General features: G+C 38.3%; 1 protein-coding gene across 1 annotated transcript in view; it reads right to left on the reverse strand.

The window, feature by feature from the left end:
* Positions 1–22,267, reverse strand: part of DCHS2 (dachsous cadherin-related 2) — a 62,129-nt gene extending 39,862 nt beyond the window's left edge. Inside the window, exons 1-3 of the mRNA XM_048305108.1 lie at positions 22,025–22,267; positions 15,591–15,822; positions 1,310–1,546 (exon numbers count right to left, since the gene is read on the reverse strand). Of these exons, the coding sequence (XP_048161065.1) occupies positions 1,310–1,546; positions 15,591–15,822; positions 22,025–22,267 (712 nt within the window). The remainder of the gene's footprint in view (positions 1–1,309; positions 1,547–15,590; positions 15,823–22,024) is intronic.
* Positions 22,268–22,760: the final 493 nt, after the last annotated feature.

Genomic DNA, 22,760 nt, shown 5'->3' on the forward strand with positions numbered 1-22,760 from the left:
AAATGTAAAAAATAAAATATGGAAGCGATAACATAAACGTTGGCAAGAACATCTGGGGAGAATGCATGCTGTTCAATTCAATGGAATAAATGTAAGCTACACAGATGTTTGACATTCTTGGGCTTTTTACGCTTCCTTCTTCCCGTCCCTGGATCCCTTCAGTAAAATATGAATGTATACAGTTTGTCCACTTCTGCACTGTTTGATTTTCATCACACTGGTATTATAAACCTCTATAGAGAAAATCATATAATAGCCTCTTGTTTTTCCCTGATCTAAAATATAGAAAAAACATTCCTGTAAATTAGTCTTGTGGGAGCAATTTCACTACACACAGGCATTCACTATAGCAAGGAATGAAACAGGTGGCAGTTCTCTGAAAAAAAAGTATTTTAATAAACTTACTGTTCATGGGTGACCATTTATAGTTAGTAGTAACATTTATACATTAGATGCTACCTAAAGCACAAGCTGTCTAAAGATTCAGGCTTACTACCAAGGCCACCCTGCAGGTGCTGTCTCCACCCTGAGGACAGTCCTTCCCAAAAGAAGGGAATGGGAGGACCTGACTAATCAAGCTTGTATGAAACCATGGCATCTACCACTTTACATTTACACATCTATCATCAGGCTGGTACGTGGACTCACAGGTCCCACTGCTCTGCATATGGACAAAATAGGTACGGCTCTCAGCAGGGCCTTTTATGACCAAGGACTGTCAGGAGCTAAGCCATTTCCCTTTACAAATGATAACAAAACCAGATGGATTAAATATATTTTCAAAAGGTCCCACAAACATTCATCTGGACTTCTCCATTTAATTTGAGACAATGTGGGGTTTTGTTTGGTTGGTTGGTTTGGTTTTTTGATGGGTGGCCAGGAGCACTTCTCGCAGATCCTCTGAAACTTCTGAATACTCTCTGATTATAAGTATTGCTCTGAGATTTGCCTTGCATGGCTAATACTTAAACATGAGCCAGCCTGTCACACTTACTTAAACTTTCACAACATGCTTCCTATCTCCCCATTTACAATTACAGAAATCCACCAGGGAGAAAATGGAGGCCACTGCCAATCTCTATGGACCACCAAAGAGAGTACCATGAATCTCCAGCTGTTCTAAAGAGGATCCTGATTAACCAGCCATTACACCAGTTGCTGTAAGTACCAACAGTAAATTCTATTTAATGCTTGACAGACTGAATGAATAACATTGAAGTTTACAGGAAAAAAAAATCATCTACAGCTATCTCCAGTTAATGGCCACAACAAAAATACAACATAATCTCTGACTGAGAATGCAATTTACTTGGAGGCTCTCTGGCCTTTACGGTGCCAATCACGCTGTCTTCAGGTGCATCTTCTGGAACAGAAAAGGTATACCGGGATCTCTCAAATATGGCAGGGACCAAAACAGTCTGAAGGATGTTTACTGTGACAGCTGCATTGCTGGCAGAGGGAAGGCCACCCCCATCCCGTGCAGAAACAGTCAGGAAGAGTGCAGAATGTGCCAGCTGGCCAAGAGCTGAGGTCAGGTAAATAATTCCTGAAAGTACACAGAAATAAAATAACACTTAAGAGAGATGTACGATAAAATTCAGCAGGCTGTCAAAGTAACTTCAACATGTATTGCTACTCTAAGAGGAGGTCAGACAACGTGGACAAAAATCAGCACTCCCAATTCAATTTTTGAGAGCCAAGTTCTTTTCAAATTATATGGTCTTTACCATTCACAAAGCCACTGAAACACAGCAAATTCTGTTTCAAAACATGGCTTCCATAATTCTGATTTTAGAAAAACAGATTCAGCTAAATCTTTAACAATGTTAAATTTTACTAGGACTACTAGTCTCTAGTAATTTGGAGGTGCATTGGGGGTGGGAAAAAAGTATTATAACAAAAGATTTATTTATCTCTACAAATGGTAAAGTTATTTCAAACAGGCTGTGGAGACATTCTGCTTAAGTAACTCCTGAAATAAAACATCCACACAAATGGAATCAAAGCCCCAAAATATAAATCATAGGAGTAGGGGACTCTGTGGAAAGTATCTGGGAAGCAATCACCTGCTGTCTGATCACAAATTTCTGTCAAAACACCCTTTAATAGTGAATTCTAAGGTCCATTGCATTTGCAAGCTGCTAACAACTGCATTTTATATAAACTGCATGAATTAATTCTTTGAAAAGAAAATACAGTGTTCAGTCCCAAAATACAGCACTTTGGATGTACATTCCTCAAGATAAGCTATTTGTGAAGTAAGTTTTTCAACATGAAAGTGAAGATGAAAGGTGACCAAATGCAGGAAAATTTTTCTTAGCAATGAGTGTGTTTAACTAAATATACACTAAATGCTAAAATCACGGTGTATTAAGTAGCAAAATTGCAGTAAACTCAAGTGATTCAACTAATAGGGACAACCTTTCACATACCTACAGATATTTTTAAGAAATCACCCAGCTTTTTGTAGAGGCTGGTGAAGACACAGAACATCTGGCACTTCAGTAAAAGCAAACCTTTAAACTTTGAGCTACCTTTTTAATTTCCTGGCTCTCAAGTTTATTAGGGATGATGTTTGCCATTCAAGTCGGACATTTTAGTGGCTAGACAGGGTAAAACTAGAGTTAGCTCAAAGTGTCTTAGGAGAATCAATGCATGATTCAATGAATATATCTTCTCAAAATTTAGGGTGAAGCCACAACATTAATTTTCTATAATCCATTTTTAAGCAGAAACATGGAAAAATGCATAAAATCCTTATAAATATTCAAATGTTCATGCAGTATACTTTCCAAATATACTGCCAGGACACTATAATAAACTGTGTCTTGACATGCTTAAAATGCATTAAAAGGGTCCTCAGGATCAAGGAAAAATGCTCTCCACTAACAAAAAAGGGACACTTATTCCAGTGTGATAAACTACACTAAGAGCACAACTGTGATACAGACGGATTTAGGCTTCACTACTGATCCAGCTCCTATGCTAACAATCGATGCAGTTCTAAGAAACAACCTTATTTTGGCTTCTTAAGTTTTTTTTTTTTTTTTTTCTTCTGATGGTTGAGTTTTATGGTTACTTAAGCAGCTCAACAAAGTAGTCCTTCAAGGACATAAACTTTTGGCATTTTCTGAGGTAATCTGAGCAAGTGCAGCTTGACAGAAAAAGGGGTTTAACCTTTTTTCCCCAGAGGATAAACATATACACATGGATTTTTAACAACGTTTCTGTCAAATTAATTTAAATAAATCAAATAGACTGTATGTTATTAACTTGACCAATTGGATATTTTTCTATTGACAATGATCTTTTTCTCATTTCAGATACTTCAAGAGGTATGTGGAGAACTGAAAAACTTCACAGAAAAGCATCAAACTGAAAATCTTACTCCAGAGCAGTAACTAAAGACTTCAGAACATCCTTTAGCAAAGGATGGAGCAAACAGTGCTCCACTCCAGGAGCTCTGAAGACCTGGTGGAACAGAAATATTCCAGAACCAAAGCTCCTTTCTCTGCTGACCTAGACACATTGCAGCACACTCCATGCAGTTCAGCTACAGAAAGCAAAAAGAAAATTAATAAAAGATTTTGTTTTCTTTCTTCATTCTTTCTCTGTGTCATAGGGAAAAAGGGCAATAGGCAAGTACATCTTGCCAACTCAGCTCTCTTTTGCAGGACCAGGGACACCATAGGAACAATGGCAGATTCCAAGTAAAAAGTATGTGATTTCCATATGGCTCCCTGCATCCTCAAAAACTGTAGTATGCAGAAATTTAATAGCCCATTTTGACTTTTAACTGTATACAGTCTGTTTCCGTCAGCATTTGTAGGACTGGGCATTAGCTTTTCATCTGATATATGATCTACACAGACATTTGAGATGGCTCTGCCGTATGTTGGTGAACATGCCTCATTAGGCTCTATTATGGCACCACATGATGGGACAGAAGCTGGAGAAGAAAGCAGCATCTGGGATTTCACTTTCTATATGATTAGGTAAAACAGCAGACTGTGACAAAATGGACAATCTGGACCACCTGGGTCAAAAGCAGCTACCAGCACACCTCAGAGCAGGCTGGCTGGGCACATTTCATCTGCTGCAGCAGAGTGCAGGAGATGCCCGAGCACTACACTGCAAAGGCAAAAACACAGAGGAAATTGCAAGGAGCAGGAACTGTCAAAGGCACAGGTTCAGTGTGTGAAACTCAACAGAGGCATGTCTCACTAAGTAACAGGCCAAAGATGAATCATGGTTTTTCTTTCCTCCCCATTCCATAATTAAGATTGGGGCTTATTATTGTTATCACCACAATCATTTGCAGTCTGTTATTCATGGCTTCAGAGAACTTAAAAGAAAATCAGGTTGCTGTGGTACAGAACATATTCTTCCATTATGAAAACCGGTTTCTATAGCACTGAAAATGAAAAGGGAAAAACGAGACAGCTCCTCTGCAAGGAACGTTTTACCAAAGCTCCCAGCAGGAGATCACACAGACACAAGTGTGGGTCCACTTTAAGAAAAGTGCCACCTTTCTTACAGCTTGACTCGCCATATAAATGAGTAGTCTTATCTGCTGCCTTTAAAAACATTTAATTCCCATTTTTCAAATTAATATTTATATCACTGCAGTGCTTTGAAGACTTTACCTCTGGTTAATTCCTTATTCTGCATGAGAGAGAGCTGGAATCAATTCTGCTTCACAGGTGAACAATCCTATAATTACACACCAGATGAAGCATTAACATCCTGCCTTATTCACACCTTGGCAACCTCATTTTCTTGACTAGATCTGCATGGCCTAACTTAATGATTGCAGATTCCAACCCTTATAAATCAAAAGCATGACATGCAGCCTGCCTGCTGCCTGGATACGATCTGGATACAGATTTCGGGCAGATCCTGCAATGCTGGATGCATGTGAGCAGCTGCCACTGCAGGCTGTGGTTTGGGAACAGCTCTGCTCCAAGGCAGGTTAGCTCAGCACAGCCATGCTGGAATTTACAGGTGTTTTGCTTCAGAGCAATATGTGCTTATGGGCTGGCAGAAATTGTTACAATGGTTTGGAGGACTGAATGCACAGGGAGAACTATAGAAGGGCAAAGTCATGACTGCCAACTCTTTCATCTGCTTTGGATTTCCTCGCTCACTGTACATGGTAGGGCACAAACTTCCGAGAAGCCTTGCTCTTCACTTTGTGCCTATTTGCCCAGAAAGTGCAAATGCACTAACGAAGGACAGGACTCTGTGACACCCACCATCCTCTGGCAATGATGACATTTCTCATGGGATTTTGCTGTTCTTATTTTTGTGGAGGTGCACCCTATTCCACAAATGGGTTAACTGCTGTTTCTCAACAGTTAAAGGAAGAAGACAGGAATCCACATATAATGATTCTTTAAAAATGCATTTTTAATTATATTCATGATCCTGTATTCAGTCCCAATCTTACAAGAGCATACAGCACCAAAGTAGATTCACCCACCAAAAGAACTTTTTGTATGGTAAAAATATCATGCTTGTTAACTCAATAGGATTTCCATACACATCTCCAGCTGAACACTTTGAAAAATCTGGTTTTGCACAGGGTTCTCCCATAAGCAACATCAAAATCAGCCCTACATTTTTAGCCATTTGTAGGCATACAAAATGTTTTCCACAAGTCAAGTGCTACAAAGATAAAAATCAGGATGCACTAACTTCAGTAACAAAGTCTGGATTGCAGAGGTATGCGTACTTAAATGGCTTCTAGTATTATATCATTTTTCATGAAATAAAAAAAAGCAACTTTAGAACATGGCAAGAGGAATAAAATCAACAGTTATCAATGGTGTTACCTAAGCCCTTGAAACCAAACACCCTAACAAACGTTAAGTGATGGCAGTATTCCTTCAGCAAATGCCATAGGATGGGCCAGCTGGCGTGATCTGACACAGCTCAGACAACAAGCAGATGGCCAAAAGGTCCATATGGTTCATCACCCCAGTTCACCTTCAAAGCTGGCCACTGGACCTGCTGTTCACTACTGTGCAGGTCAGAGCTGACCCACTGATGTGCCCAGAGCACCCACACTAGCACAGCAGCCTCCCAGGGATGCATGGACAGCTTTGCTTTTTATGTAAGAAAAAACTTCAAGATGAGCACAGACAAGGTGATCCTTCAGAAGCTGGTTGCAGTTAGGAGGTGGACATTTTGCATCAACATTAAATTAGCATTGTTTTAAGGAAGAATGGTAGTGTTTCTACTTGACATTTCTGTTGAAGTTTATCCAACTCCTTGCCTATGCTCAAATCTTAGCACTGCATACAGGTCCCAGCTTTAGCATTTTACCTGTACTTAAAATGCACCTTTTATAGTGAAGCTGCGTTCTTGATGGTAACCATAGCAACACTGCCAAATACACTGTTTGAATAGCTGGTTTAATAACTTCCAGGGGAAGGAAGGAATTAATAAGGAATGACATTGTTATTTACAATCTACTTGCTGTAATACACACAGCTTCAGCTCATATGAAAAGGCTTTAAAAACCTTAGTTTTGATGGCACAAATGCTGGTTTGCATTTCAGTAAAGAAGAGGACTTCTTCAAGTTTGAAAATATTCCGTGTTTGAATGTTTTTGTAGTAAATAACTGATGGAACTCATATCAATCTTCTAGCTACGTTTGTACTTTATGGAAGTCTCATACCCCTGCACAGGAGATGCTTTCAACACTGGCCCCTCTGTAGCAAATTCTTGTGCTAAATTCACAGCTTTCCTCTTAGAAATAGGTATAAAATGGCTTAGTGTCTACAACCAATACTATATAAACACACTATGTTTAACCACAAGAATTTTCTTAGCACATGAAAGTCTGTTCCAGAGCACTTCATTAGACCCTGACCATGCTGGGAGTCTGCACATAACAAACCAATACCTGTAAGCTAATGCAAGCAGTTTTAACACTGCAGCTGCCCCAGAAGCATGACACTACCATTTCAAATACAACACGTTACAGCGGCTCTTAATGAGCTAAGAAGTATTCTTCAGCACACAAAATATGAATTTCTAATTACAGCAGCTCCATTATTCACAAACAGAATATCCACCTGAGCATCAGCCACTAATGTTGAGCAAGAGAGTGCATGAGTTTAGTACTAGAATGGTTTTGTATCATCTAGGCTCAGTTTTCTCTTACACAAGTGCTTTTTAGACAGAATCTTGCAATTTGGGATGCAAATTTTTGTGTCCCTGAAGACTACAGTTTGCCAGTTTAGAAGGCCAGGTGCCTCCTGATGCTCAGGGCAGGTAAAAGAACATGTAAAGCTCATCTCTTTCAGCCTTCCCATGTGTCATCTAACCATGAAAAAACCACAAGTCTGCAACTCGAAGATGTGAGCTAGAGAATAGACTTAAAAATAGAAGGTGGTATTTATATTTACACTACTGGCTTTTTGAATCAAGTGCTTGGCCTAACTGCTTTCTGAACACTACCAAAATTTTAAATTCTCTATCTAAAATTTCTACAGCAACTTAAATTACAGGTAATATTATTATATGCAATATTAATATTTAAAGAGTGCTGTCAATGCATGATTCAAAGTTTGCTACAAACAAAGTTAGCATGATGGTTGTTTATTTTGTAGGGAAAAGTTTAATCATATAGCACCTTCTGTAAAAAGTCCTCAGGTGCTGGACAATCCTAAAAAATGCTCAAAAAATCCATGAAAAGTTGCGGACAAACAAAATTCGCAATGCATTTTTCTAGTGATTTTGAGAAGCTGAGAGTCTAAAGAAGGCAATTTTTTAGAGCAATGCTTCTACTTATAAGTACTATTTTATTAAAAAGTTTGTTTGCCATCATGAAGGATGACAAATCCCTAAGAACTATGAGACAGTAAGAGTCCATCAAAGAAAAGTCTCAGAGGACAGGACCAGGATTTGAAGGGGGGGGAGTGGGGGGTGCTTAGTAGAATTCTAATGTTAATACAACAAAGGTATAATGACTCACCATAGGACATAAAAACTAAATTTAATACAGGAAAAAAAGCATTACTTTGATGTAGCTTTCCCTATAATTACTGCCTAAAAACACCACAAACAAGCAAACAAACCACAAAAGCCCCAACAAAATGGTACTTTTTAAGTAAAACAGGTAACTGAAAAGATATAATTTGCTGTTACAAGATTTCCTTTGTTTCACCTTGGTTTATTTCTGTTAATCTGACCTAATAGTAACTCAGTGTGTTTGCTGTCTGGTTTCAAAAAATGTGAACACTCCTACACAAACATGAGTCCACCCAGAAACCAAAGCTTACACCAGTAAGCAGGCAGGACTCTGGCCTGCTGAATTGCTGTATTTTCAAAGACAAAGGCAGGGACTTCCCCTCACAATCTGTATACCTCAGCCCTACCACACCTTCTCAACAGGTCGCCTTTGCTTGCTTAGCTTATCAAAGTTTTCCAAACACATCTTTTAAATCAAGGAGCTTTTCAATCAAACTGACAGCCTCTAGATCCAAAAAAAGCTCAGTGCACAACCTGGTAACAAAACTCAACTGCCATGGTAACCATGGATGATATTTCTTTGAAAACACTGAACAAAAAGACGTATCAGGGCAGATCCAGAATGAAGCCTGCTATACACCCAAGAAGATATATTCGCCGTTCTTACGTTAAGAGCATTACAAAACATTCCAGATGCTCCCCTTCATTTACATGAACTGATTTTCTGCTACACACACTCCCCTGCTCCACTGAAACATTGTACTAGGGCTGTCTGCTCCCTTGGTGTGAGCTGTGACTTTCTTATTTTCTTCAGGTTAACTGAGAACACAAAGTACAGTAAATACATCCTGTACTCTGAGACCCATACAGTGTCTAGCAAAGAAGAGGGTTGCTTGTCTGAATTTTACTGTATAAATATCACACTATCCCCCTCTAAAATGGGAGGTTTGGGCATAACATTTTCCTTTTCACCATTTTTTTTTTTTATCAGCCCACATCATCTGTGCAATACCAAGGAAGTTTGCTCTTTGTCTCTTCTGGTGGATTCCTCTGTTTCTGAGATCTGACCTTGACTTATCTAGGAGAAAGGAGGGTGGACTAGAGTATTTTTATTAATACTTTGCATTCTTTCATTCTCAAAAATCTCATGTACACATGAGTGACCCCACTATTGCATGGTTGAGGTTTTGGCACATAGCTTGTAGGAATATTTCTCTCTGTAGATGGTTGATTCGATTGGATTTTATACATAAAAGAAAAAAAGAGATGCATACATTAAGACCTAGCAGTATGGATATTTTCTCATGTTGTTCTGCTACACAACTTTCTTTCGGGCCAAAATCTGCACCCTTACAATTACTACAGCAAATTTGTGTGCTTCTAGGACAATATACTATTTTCTGTACTCTTTATGGTAAACTTCTCATTAGGTGAGATCTCAGTGAAGGTAAATGGCCACAAATTACTCAGCTGAGATCATTAATTTTTCCTTTTTGATTTAACTCAAACAAAATTCTTTGAAGGTGAAAACTTGCTGTGCTAAACCCACGTCTCAGACGTATTCCTCTGATTTGCAGCATTCTGAATACACTATCAATATCATATGACAGATCAGAAAGACAGTAATTGAAGAAACTGCAGTTTAAAAACAGAAGTGGCCTCAAAATGTTCCAAAATAAAACACTCATAATTTTAAATGTTATTTATGTCAAGCTCTTCATATGTTTAGCAAATGTACTACATGCTGTAGGAAAATGCCAAAAGTAGTTTAAAAATAAACTATTTTTTCCTCCAATACTATACGAAAACATCATCAATCATCATAAATATGGCCTTGTTTTGTTTAGAAAGAGTGCATCCCCATTTTACTTTGATGCCTATTACAATCTGCTATATATTAAACACTGTATAATACATGGAGTTAAGCAAAGTTTCAATTTTTTTTCCCTCATAAAAAGAAATGTTGGTATTTCAACATTACTTTTCAACCTGTATTGCAGTAAAAATAAAGCAAAACTTTTTCACTCAATTGACATTTCCTAAGATACATCCGTTAAAAAACAGTTCCATTTTTTAATAAAACAAAATTTGTCAGCATCCTTAACTGGAATTAATCTATTCTGAACCAAATCAAAGTTTACTGTAAGTCAGTTTGACATTAAATTGCATTTACATATGGTTCCACAGCACAGTAATGAGAGGAGTACAGCACTAAAATACACACTGCCAAAACAAGAAACATATAACAGTGAGGGACTGTTCTGTACAAGCTCTGCACTTAACTCCTTTTCTTGTATCCATTACCGGGCAAAAGTGATAATATGCTGGACTTAAAACTGGCTTTTGGTTAAGTTACTTCTTATATTCTTAAATTTGCATGACCTTTAGGTGTATTCCTCCCTTTATTCTTCTGCAACAGACTAAGCTCCTGGACTGCTCTACATCTTTTACAGGACATTTTAGTCACATGATGCCCTTTGCTCTTCTGTTAAAAAGAAATCAGAGTGCATCTTAAAGGGAGTGGGTTTTTGAGCAACTCAAAATTTCCTCAAAAGAATGCTCATTTTTCAGGATCTGTACTTCTGTGCTGAAATTTTTTTTTAATGTTCAACTACTGACCAGCTCTTGCAATAAGGCTTTTCTGTTCTGCTCAACATGTATTTTTTGGAGTAAATAAGTAACAGAAGGCATTATAATGAAAGGTTGATCCAAGTATCTTCAAGCCAGTGGAGAGATCTCCAAATATCTCAATGGGTTTATGTGGCAAGGGTTTGGCAATGTTGGGGCTACAGGAGTGGCTTCTGTGGTGCAGACCATGGTGAGGCAGCTGCCCCCCTGCAGCCCATGGAGGTCCACAGTGGAGCAGAGATCCACCCCCAGCCCATGGAAGACCCCACACTGGAGCAAACAGATGCCCAAAGAAGGCTGTGACCCCATGGGAAGCCCATACTGGTGTGGGTTTGCTGGCAGGATTTGTGACCCCACAGGAAACCCCCCAGGATCATTTTGTTCCTGAAGGACTGGACCCTGTTGAAATGAGCTATGCTGGAACAGAGAAAGTGTGTGAGGAGGAAGGAGCAGCAGAAGCAACCTGTGATGAACTGCACAGTTCCCATTCCCCATCTTCCTGCTCTGCCAGGACCAGAGATAGAGAAAACTGGGAGTGAAGTTAGAAAGGAAAATGGAGAGGTGGGGGGGAATGTCTTTTATGATACAGTTTTTATTTCTCATTACCCTCCTCTGATTTGATTGGCAATAAATTAAAGTCATTTCCTCAAATTGAGTCTCTTTTGCCCATGACAGTAATTGCTGAGAGATTTCTCCCTGCCCTTTTCTTGACCCACAAGCTTTCTGCCATCATTTCCTTCCCCCGCCCAAATGAGAAGGGGAGTAGTAGAGTGACTGGTGGGCACCTGACATCCAGCCAAGGTCTATCCACCATGTTCACAGAAACATTCTCAAAAAAATGCACAAAAGGAAGGTCATAGACTTTGTTTTAGGCATCTAATTTAGGTAGGAAACACAAACCTAAATATCTTACAGAGTTGAAAGAAATGGAAGCTAAATTAAATGCTTATACTGCTGTAACATACACTGAGCAAATGATACTTTCTCTACATCGTTTTCATACTAGGTTAAAATAACAAATACCTTCACATGAAGATAAACCACTGGCTGCTGCCTTTTTCTTAGTCTTCATGGAAGTCACACATTGATTAGCTAGGGGATTTGTTCTATAAACTGACAATTTACCTGAAGACTGACACATGAAGTCACACTGGTCCAGAATAATTTTCAAGGACTATTATTAATTTTGTTGGTTTGAAACAAATTCGCTGAACCAGAGCTATAGTAAGATGATAACCATCTTTTTAGCCATCTCTCAAAAAGGGCATCACTATCATCAACGGAAAATTAATTACGCACCTTTGGGTGAAGAAAAGTATTAATGCTGGTAACATAATGAAAGTTTACAAATTCGGTTGTTAATCCTAAAGTCTTAAAGCTAAGCACTGCATAGGTTTTCTGCCACACTTATGATTGCATCCTGTGACTTACATGTTTAATTACCAGCTCAGCCATAACTATAAATACACTGTCTTTCAGACAGCCTGTTAGGTAACAATGGGAAAATAAACAAACATAGCACGAACAGTTCCTTAGCCAGAAGAGCTCTTCAACTTGCCCTGTTCTAATCAATTCAGAAGTACTGTTCAGAGATCATGCATGGATCAGATATCTACAAAAGGCAACATAATGAAGCCAAGATGTTGTTTACACCAACACTAGAAACAAATGATAGCGAGAGTCACGAACTAGCAGAGGAGCTGGTTTACAGTTTCCTATCCATACATTTTTCTAGTTACACAGTTCTTAAAGTGGTTTTTCTTGTGGAAAGTCTATCATCAATCAAATGAAAAACACTTCAACTTTTTCACAAATGGGAACACAATAAATGTTATTTATTAGTACGACAGCATATCACAAACAATAAATGCAGTGTCTAAAAGCCAAAATAGCAAACGAATGTAACTAATAAAATCTTGTTTAGAATTTAAAAAAAAATTCACTGGAATGTCTATCTGGTCAATGAAAGGATGTTCCTTCCCACTCCCACTGCATTTATCTGTTTATAACATCCACATGTCCCAGTGCTTGAAACCAAAAGGTGGAGCCCCTTCAAAGAGCCTGGATGTGCCTCGACCTCATAATACCTACGTGTCAAAAGCAGTATTGTTATATTCTATAAAGACAGGAGTTAACCAGCTGGTAAGGTATTGTGAACACAGATCACTGAAAAACTAAGCTTTAACAAAGCAAGGGCCAGAAGCAAGCCATAGCAGTGAGAATTTGGGTTTCAATGGTTATTTTACTGTTTTATCCATTTCTCTTCCAAAAATTCACTTTTAAATTTTTGGTGAGTATTCTAAGTGCAGCACTCAAGAAATACCCCTGAAAAAAATTACAGTGAGATAAATTTGCAAATCCAGATGCCATGAAACAGAAATTACATGTGTCATGGAGAACAGCATCATCTTGCATATGATTTTAATGTATCATAGTGTAATGTGACAAACTGTTAGCTACTAATTATTTTAAATCACATAATACTGAAAATATCTCTGTTCACATATAGTATTAAGGGCTATAATAACATAGTAGGTCAAAATTACTAATGCACTGAATTCCATTTCTCCTTTTTAAATGCTCAATCAGTGAGAAAAAAAATAATTATTTTTTAAAAAAACCAACTTATCAGGAAGACAAATCCACAAAATACTCCAACACCATCATTGTCCCACTGTTTAGGTCCTCTAATAATGAGAAGAGCAGATAAAACAGAATATGCTATACTGTAAATTGGAAAAACTGCAGAACACTTCAGTAACAGACTGCCCATCCACAAGATCAGAAAAACAGAGACCAAACTACAATATAATCTCATTTAGCTTTCTGGTTCGAGCATCCATCTCCTGGAGAATGCCTATTCCTTCACATACTTGTCCATTGCCCTCTGTTCACAAAATGCAGCCCAGATAACTAGATGAAGTCTCTGATATAACCTTCAGAGAGGCACAGCTAAATTAGGCCATATATCAGAGCATATGAAGACAGCTTTAGCACAATGAACGCTGGAAAATGTCTCTGTTATAACAAGAGGTAAGGAGGAAGAGCTCAAAATCTCTGTGCCCTAACAGTGAGCCACTTGTTTCATCTCTAGCTGAATACTGAACAGGTTTTGGAGCTCTAAGATTGCAAAACCTCTGTGTGATAAATCGGCAATTTCAGTGGGGGTCTTTTTGTTTAAAATGTTTATTTTTTCAAATAGTTTAAAAATCATTCTCCTCACCAGTGACTGAGCCTAAGCCCTATTATAAGTAGATGTGGAAGAATATAAAAGGAAAAAGTGTATTCAGAAAAAAACCCCCAACCCATAGCATTAATATTAATAAGTTAAAATTAGACACAGTCTGACCTTGTGAATTACCCAGGAGATCTGATTAAGTGCAATCAGATTCCAAGCACTATAATGCTGGGAATACTGTCTGACCTAAGAGCTTTTCTCATCATGAAATGTCAGCAATAATGACCTCAAGCAACTTCACCCTGAATTTGGTCTGCCTTTGATAAAATACCATGATAGATCCATGAGGTAATAGTAACTTACAAGCTTATAAAGTCTTCATCATTAAGCATGACATTTTTCCTATACAAAGTGCCAAACTGGGAAAAGAGGCCAAAAGGTCACAATCCAAGGAAGATGCCTTTCAAAAGGCTTTCTTTCAGCAGAGGGCTGCTGCAAAGTCAGTGCTGCTAACGCGATCCACAGGGGCTCTCTTCGACAAGCCTGATGGGACTGTTTTACAATGACCACTTAAATGCCTATGGAGATCCAGCTCCCTAATTATTGACTGACCTATGTATTTTTGACATCAGTTATGCCCCTGAGAACCTGATTTGACAGGCAGTTAAAAGCCCACAGTTAAATAAATTCTGAAATAGCCAAGACAAGCAGACTGACTTACTAAGAAGATTAGTTTCTTCTGTTCTTCGGAATATTTTGGGAACTGTGTAAAAACAAACACCATTTCGAAAGAATAGAACCTTGCAAGATTTTGTATGCCAAAGAGCTAATATATACACACACGTGTACCACAGTCCAAAAATATCTTAAAACATAAAATAATCTGTGCCATGACCATCTGTTGATCAGGATACCTTCATATACAAGGGCTGGCCCTCAAGAAAAATGGCAATTTCAGTTTAGTCAACCACTCACTGAAAGGCGCCATGGACAGTTGAAGATGCGGTGCTCATGTTCTCTTCAGCTGATGCTGGCAACTATTTTAAGGTTAGAAAGCTAACTACAGAGGCTGCTTTTCCTGTTTTTTGCTCTTCCCTAGCAATGGGAAGAGTAATTCAGTCTGTGAAATTCAACCTGTCTTTGAAAAAAATTCACACAGATTTGCTCTTGCCATAATTGTTTTTCTGCTCTTGTCATCACTCCTTCATTGAACCTCTCTCCAGAAGCCAGAAGGATGAGGTGTCACATCAGAAAGTAAAAGGCAGAAAAAGACACTTACAAAGTTAAACATTGAGTCAAACAGGGAGGCAAACCTGTCTTGTAAGACAGAGCAGAACAGGGACTTATCCTAGCACAGTACAGAGGAAGATTAGAACAGACACAGAGAAGAAATGAAAGGATGAGCATCTTGAAGGATCTTTTATGGCTCTTTGAGAGTAAACCCTAAGCATTTTCAGAAATACAGATATTTTTGTAAAAAAGTAGTGGTTTTATTATTTCTTATAATGATTAATAGATTTAGGGCTGAAAATAGTAGGTAAGCATCATGCTGCTTGTTCTTCATTCTACTGGCATGTAACGATGTTGTCTGTTCTTCTGCTTATTCCAGTGAATGTAAAGGTTTTGTGTTAAACCTAAATCCTTCATCTTCCTCTAGAATTACTTCCCATCAGAATCTAAGTTTCACCTGTGTGACATGACTCCAAACGTAAAAATATATATATAATATATATTCCTGATATATACCAGGAAAAGACATCTTGAATCATTATCACCTTTCTGAATCATAGACTCATACAGTACCTGTGGATGTATCCACTGTGAAAAAAGAAGAAAATTCTCCTGGGACCAGTTCATATGTGACAATGCCAAATATTCCTGAATCTCTGTCTGTGGCAACAACATTGATGATTTCTGTTCCCAGCTGTGTGTGACTGCTGATACTTGTCACATAGATGTCTTGTTCAAACACAGGTTGATTGTCATTAATATCTTCTATCTCGATGCGAACAAAAGCTTGGGCACTCAGACCACCCTGTTGGATAAATAAGAAAAAAACCTCAAAAAACAAGATCAATTTTAAAAATAGGATGGTGCACAACTGGCTTCAGTCCATCATTTGGAAATGGAACATGCTGCAACAGTATTGATCAATGAAAATGTGCATTAATAGCAACTTACAGTATGTGCAATACCCCAAAAGATTGCACATAAGCAAGCTACATGTTCAGCACAACACCAAGGGGCTGATTGAGTACATAAAGAAATCCAGCTTCTCTACAATGGTGAGGCTTGAACACAAAGCCAGTTTTGTTAATGCTAATGAGCACCACACATGTCAAAAACATTGCTAGTCTAACCTCACATGCTTCTGCTGACATCACCAAAACCCCACTCACTCCTTCACAGGTAAAAGTCAGGGCTTTATGCCCCAGAAAGACATGCCCCTCAGGTGACTGTGGTGCTCCAGGAAAGCAGGAATAACTCTCTCTATGAGTCTTTCAGATGTAAAAGCACGACCATCATAACAGTGAATATAAGGCTTTTTCAACCAGGGATGACACAGACTAAAAGCTGTGCAGGACAGTCACCTAGCCTCAATTTACTGACACATGCCCAACAAAAGCCACTAAAATACCAGACAGGCATAGCACCACATTTAGCCTTGCTCTGGAGTGAAACTGGAGAAGAAAGGAGTAACTGCAAGCTGGCTTATCAGACTGTGCTACAGAAAAATACTGATTTACTATGACAAAGCACTGGATTTTGTGACAATCTGCAAAAAAGACAATTCTGTGGGTGCTGAAGTGTAGACCAGCCCCACAGGCAGCTGAGTGAAAGTAATGGCAGTTTACTTCTCAGAGGCACTACCTTGCATCCCCTGTGGACTCCCTCCCTGAGTTTGGAGAGGTTCATACTTCCAAGATAATTTTACAGCCATAGGAAGTACAAGCATTTTTAAAAGAAAGCAAGTCCACTGTGGCAGAGATAACAGTGAATGCTGAGGCACTGGCATGTTCAGAGGCGCAAGACAGCACAGGCATGGATAGTCTGCATGTGCTTTATGCAGTACATTAAGACACAGATGGAGGAAGAATCCTGAGCTCTTCAAAGTCACACTGAGCGTGCTGTGCTTGTAGCAGTCACTTACAGAAACTGCTGACACAGATCAGATGTTCATGCATACACATGACAGACTATGCTGAGCTAGTGCAAACTGAATTTTGCAGTCACAGCGGCTATGATACAAAGAAAATCAAGCCAACCCAAAACCAACTATGTTGCACATTTCTGCAATCTAATTCTTCAAGGCAATTATTTTTTAAACCTGACCTTCATGAAACTGTCCAATGATTCAGACTGGATATGACTCCTTTAGACTTGCTCTGCTGCACAACAATTACCCACAAAACTATTTTTGAGGGTTTCCTTAGTATGACCACAGATTTAGACTTATTTTTGGAAAAAAGAAATACTATCAGCATTTGCTTCCACATTTCCATAGTTATTTTTGCTTTGTCCTGGTTTTGCTTTTTTCTTCTGTGTTGTAATATTACCTCTGTTAGGTGGCAGTGACGTTCTCATAAAGGCTCATCTACGTGGAAAACTAAGATGATCTTGTGCATGATGTATCTGTGTTTTCTCCCACAAAGGAGGAGATCCATCCCACATCCTCCTGGTGTGCTTCTGAAGAAAATAAGGCATGGCATGCTTCCAGGACTCATGCTGCTGCACAGGCAGCCAGCAGCCAGGATACTTGCCTGGGGACCAGGACTCTAAAGGACTAGCATCAGCCTACAAATTACTGGGACTGCCAAGAAACCCCATGCCAATATAGAGAAATGGAGATGGCAGTGAGCCCACTGCCAACACCCCCACTTCAGGGCAAGCCCCTTCCCCAGTACCTTGATATCCATGGTAAGGAAATCCCTGCATGGGAGCTAAAAGGGCAGGCAGGGGAAGGAGAAGGATGTGCTCTGATCACTGTCAGAAGATGCTCTGTGTCTCCATAGCTTTTAGATACTTTAGAACAAAATCAGAAGTATTTTACAGGGAAGATGGCCAGGGAAGAAGTGAGGTCAAGAATAAAAAGTATCTGAAAAAAGTTGGTTGGAACAGCATGAAACCAAACTCACAAGAATTTGTGTTAAACTGTTTCTTTCAAGCTTCATTATTGCTAAACAGACATGAAAAAACTCCAAACCCCACTCTTCAGCCAATTTGTATTTATGCTACAGAGTTATGTAAAGACTGCAAAGTTTTTTGAAACTGATCAACTCTAAGTATATGGGGAAATCTAATCTCTCAGAGGATAGACCAAATTTTACGATGGAGACAGAACCTTCTTTTCCTGAAGGAGCAGTGCATACCTTCACATGTCAAGTATGAGATTTACTTAATAACTTATGATATTAACTACTTATGGCCCAATTCTTGCTCTGACAACTGAAAGTAAGTATCATCCCAACTGAGAAGGAACAAAAAGTCCTATTTCTAACAATGTGGATATACTTCATCTACTCAGAAGCAAGCAAAACACAGATCTTCCAAAATATGAAGTCTATTGCTGACAGAACATTACACTTGTCAAACCATGTTAACAAGCAACAGAAAGCCACAGCTGTTCATTTTAAAATCCCTTATCTCAAATGTTCAAGTGTTTTTAACTACTGCTGTACTCTCTGATGCAACAAAAAGTCACAATTACAATGACTTCTCTATCAGAGTCCTGAGAGTTGTGTCCCTCATGGAAGAAAAAGGGGACATAAACTACCATCAAGTCAAAATAATAACAGTTAATGTTTTCTTTACTTCAGGAGGATCAAATTTGTGTGAATATCTAAAGCAATTAGAACACCTCTTTACCAAGTCTTAAAAAAGAAAAATAAATTATCCTGTCTTTAGCAGGGGAAACTCTTTGTCTTAATAAGTAGAAATGATGCTATGTGTAGCTGTATTTCTTCATTTCAGTGCTGTAAAATGCTTAAAACTCCATCAAGATTTTAATCACAGCCTCCAAAGTTTTTGTCAGTGAACCATGCTGTCAAATTTTTGTTCCAAACTGAACTTTATGTCAGATACAGAATCTCTGACATAAAGGGGTTTTTTTGTAAACCTAAAGGATACGTTGTCTTGAAATTGTAATGCTGTCAAAGTGGAGAGATATCTACAATTATTTCAAAAGCCTTAAGTTCTTCAGAAGCTTTGCCTGTGAGTGCCAAGTGTTTATATCTAGATTTCAATTGCTCCAGTGTAAAAGACAAAGAAAATCGGATAGGCAGGGTGGATTACCAAAAAGCAAGAGACAAAGTATCTCTCTATGCAGAAAGGCAGTAAGAGAGTCACTAACACACCTGCTGCTGGTGTACTGAACATTTTGCAGTGATGATGTGGCAGCTGAAAAACTCCAGGCCTAACATTCCATATAGAAGATACAAGGATACTTCTTTTCATCTTTGGTTAATCAGGGAGAGTGCTCCTGCAAGCTCTCACAGGATGTTTATTTAACACCAGTTTAACAGAAGCTGTTTTCCACCTGCCTCTCCCACGGGCTCTTGTGTGCAATTTAAATTCACTCCTTACATTTTCTACACAATGCATAAGACATGACTGACAAGCTCTAAAGCCATGTAATGGAGTAGCCAGGAACAGGTGGAGGAAACTGATAGTTTTGCTGTAAGATAAACTGCACACCACCTGGAAAATACTTTCTTTTCCTCCTCATTTCTAATTAACTGTGTTATTTTCTTTCCTTTTCACCTCTCTACCCTCCTTTGCCATAAGTGACCCTTCATTCTTCTCCTTTCTTTTCTGTACACATTTCTCCCCTGATCACAGTCTCTACAAGTCTCTACTTTGAACCCCATACCTAACATCTCTAATCCATCAAAATCAGCAGCAGAACGTCAGGAAATAAATATCCTATTACAATTCTGCTTTAAAGGTGGAGAGTTGGTCAACACAAGTTCAGGTGCACTGAAAAATTTGAAAAGCTGATATTGAATTTAGGTGCTTTAGTATTTAGGTCTCAGATGGGCAAACTTCTAGAAGATAAATCAATGGGATCTACAAAGTGCTGACTTCCAGTAAAAAGATCAAGCCTTGCCTGTCACAAACAAGGCAATCAAAAACTGAACCTTTCTCCCCATTATTGAACTCCTGAAAACATGAGGTCCCTAAATGAAGATATATGACAGAGCAATTTAAAAAGTAGATACCCTATAGTTTCAGCTATTTTCCTTTAACTTGAGGTAAAAAATTAAGGCATCAAGCTTTTTGCGTGCAAACATGTTTTCTTTCAGATTTTCAAAATAATCTTCTGTACGAGACTGAATATCTTAGAAAATTAGAAACTTTTCAAAATTTTACTGCTATTGTCCAATTGTCCAGCTCTCACATAACCTTTATTAAGGATTAATCTTGATATTATGTGTTCTTTACATTTATACAGCTTCAAAACATGTGACTGAGAGGAAAAATGAAATTACGAAGTATAGCAGAATACATAATTTTCTGCTGTTATACATTGCAATATAGACTGCTTTCCTCTTCAAAGTTTGGATTTCTGTACTCAAGTATAAATTTTGAAAACAGAAATCACATACCAGTGAAATTCCAAACTGGTCACACAGACCTACCTCTGCTATAAAAATTACAGGCACTGTCCAGGAAAAACCCACACTTATATTCTTATATTAAAATCATAGAATGGTTTGAGTGGGAAGAGACCTTTCAAAGGTTGCCCAGTCCAAGCCCCCTTCAATGAGCAGGGTCAAGTTATCAGACATTCAAGTAAGATGAGCATGGAAGCAAACATACAAATATATTTCTGTAATTTTTTCTCCTCTAAAGAAATCTGTGAGGAAGAAAAGGCACACTGTTAAAGGCAATATTAATATAAGAGAATATTTCTGCAGCCTGTGAAACAAACACTGAATTTTGACAGCTGAAGAAAAAAAAATTGTTGAACTATTACAGATATATCTGAATTCAACAGAACAGAGAGATACCCTCAACTGCTACATTCTCAAAATAGAATAATTAATACCAACCATCAACTGCAGCTATTTAAGTTCATCTACTCATGAATATGGAAATCATAGGTCACTAAGCTTCTTCAGCGTACTATAAATTACAGGCATTTTAATGAAAAATACAGTATTTATAGCACAGCTGCATTTTTAAAAAGTTATATTAGATACACTTAGGACATTATCTTAAATGCAAGTTCAATATTCAAGATAAGAAATAAAGACTGCATAGCCTGAAATAAATGAATTTCAATGTTTTTCAGGACAAATTGCACTGCAAAATGTGACCTGAATAACATTTTGAAAAGTTTCCTTATGTTAATTTTAACATTTGTAGGCAACCGATAACCTTTTTCTTCAGCTTCTTCATAATTCATTATTAAGCTGAAGAAAGTAAAGACAAGTACAGAATTAGCCCCACATTGCAAATCACCTCAGATTGCAAATCACCATGCAAATCATAAAATGAATATTTCGTAATGAAAATAATGAATAATTTTCTTCCATTATTTTTCTGGAGCTTACTAGCAAAATTTTTTGTTACATGGCATCAGGTAGGCAAGGTGTCCATTCCCAGACATCCTAAAATGTTCCTATCACAGCAAATGTCTCCTCACCATCTTTGCCAGAGACCTGCAAAGGACTATTTCAGGCACATACAACTACCCTGCCCTTGCTGTACCATGAATATCCACTTCCAAACACCAGAGCTTGTAAAGTGGGAAAACTTTCAGACACTCAGCTGTAGGGAGGCTGCACCCAGACACAGCCAGAGCTGGGGCATCAGCCAGCTAGAAAGGACAAGGAAAGGACAGAAAAGCCACTGTCACCCACAGTAGCCATAAGGTTCTAACCCATGGTACTGTCTTATTACTGCTGCACTAATCTTGAAAACAGGGAGCAGAAATAACTCAGAGTCCATTGGTTCCAACAGTAGGAGGAAAATCAGCAAGGACTAACACATCCTAAAAACATTTTTCCAAACATTTTTTAGGAGTCATTGGATATTTTACAGCCAATTTGACTAATGTCAGTAAAAATGTACAGTTCATGAGTATAATTTTCTGCTCTCTTTAAGGATAAGACATTTTATTCAAATGCATGCAATTTTTACATAGTCACTACATTCTCATTTAAAAGTATACCCAGGCATGCAAATTTGCAAATCCATTCACAAATCTGGCAGTGTGGAAAGGTGAAACTTACCCCATCTGTAGCTTTTACTAAGAGATCATAAGTGGTTGGATCTCCTTCTCTGTCAATGTCTTGAGACACAAAGATCTGACCAGTGTGTGGGTCAATCTGGAAAGCTTTGGATTTTTCATAAAAATTAAATCCATCGTAAAGAGAATACTCAATTTCTCCAAACTGGTCAGCATCTGCATCTGTTGCTTTGACCTGCAGGGAGACAACAGAGGTAAAAATGAAGCTAGTGAAACTCTTGCTCATTAAAACAAAGTGTTAGTGATTTTTGAACCCGTGTTGTAAAAGCAAATGTATATACACACAATAAATACAAACATGTTCTGCTGCCTAAGCTGGCTGCCTGCAGTTTGTAAAATATCTCAGCTACCTACAGTGTAATTATTGCATGAAAGTTCCATTAGACCTGTCAGTAACATTACTTGTGTATCTGTCAATAATCTTGTCATTCTTCCTTTCCCATGACTGGAAAAGCCATGCTCATTAAGCCATGACAGTAGGCCACACCTTAAGCTACTTTCCCTTCATGTTCTTTTTACCAGTGGAGGCAGCTCTTAGGAAAACCATGTCACATGTAGATCAGAAAGGTGCTGAAAGACATCCTTACCTAATGTATTTGATAAAAGACTCCCCAGATCTTCATTTAGTTTTCACTTGAAAGAGGGCTTGGTGGCACTCATGGTTTTTCACCCGCAGGTGGATTGATTTAAAATGTATTTGATAAACACAAAAGTTTTGT

The sequence above is a fragment of the Corvus hawaiiensis genome, chromosome 5 (genome assembly GCF_020740725.1).
Source record: "Corvus hawaiiensis isolate bCorHaw1 chromosome 5, bCorHaw1.pri.cur, whole genome shotgun sequence".
In the NCBI taxonomy this organism is placed as follows: domain Eukaryota; kingdom Metazoa; phylum Chordata; class Aves; order Passeriformes; family Corvidae; genus Corvus; species Corvus hawaiiensis.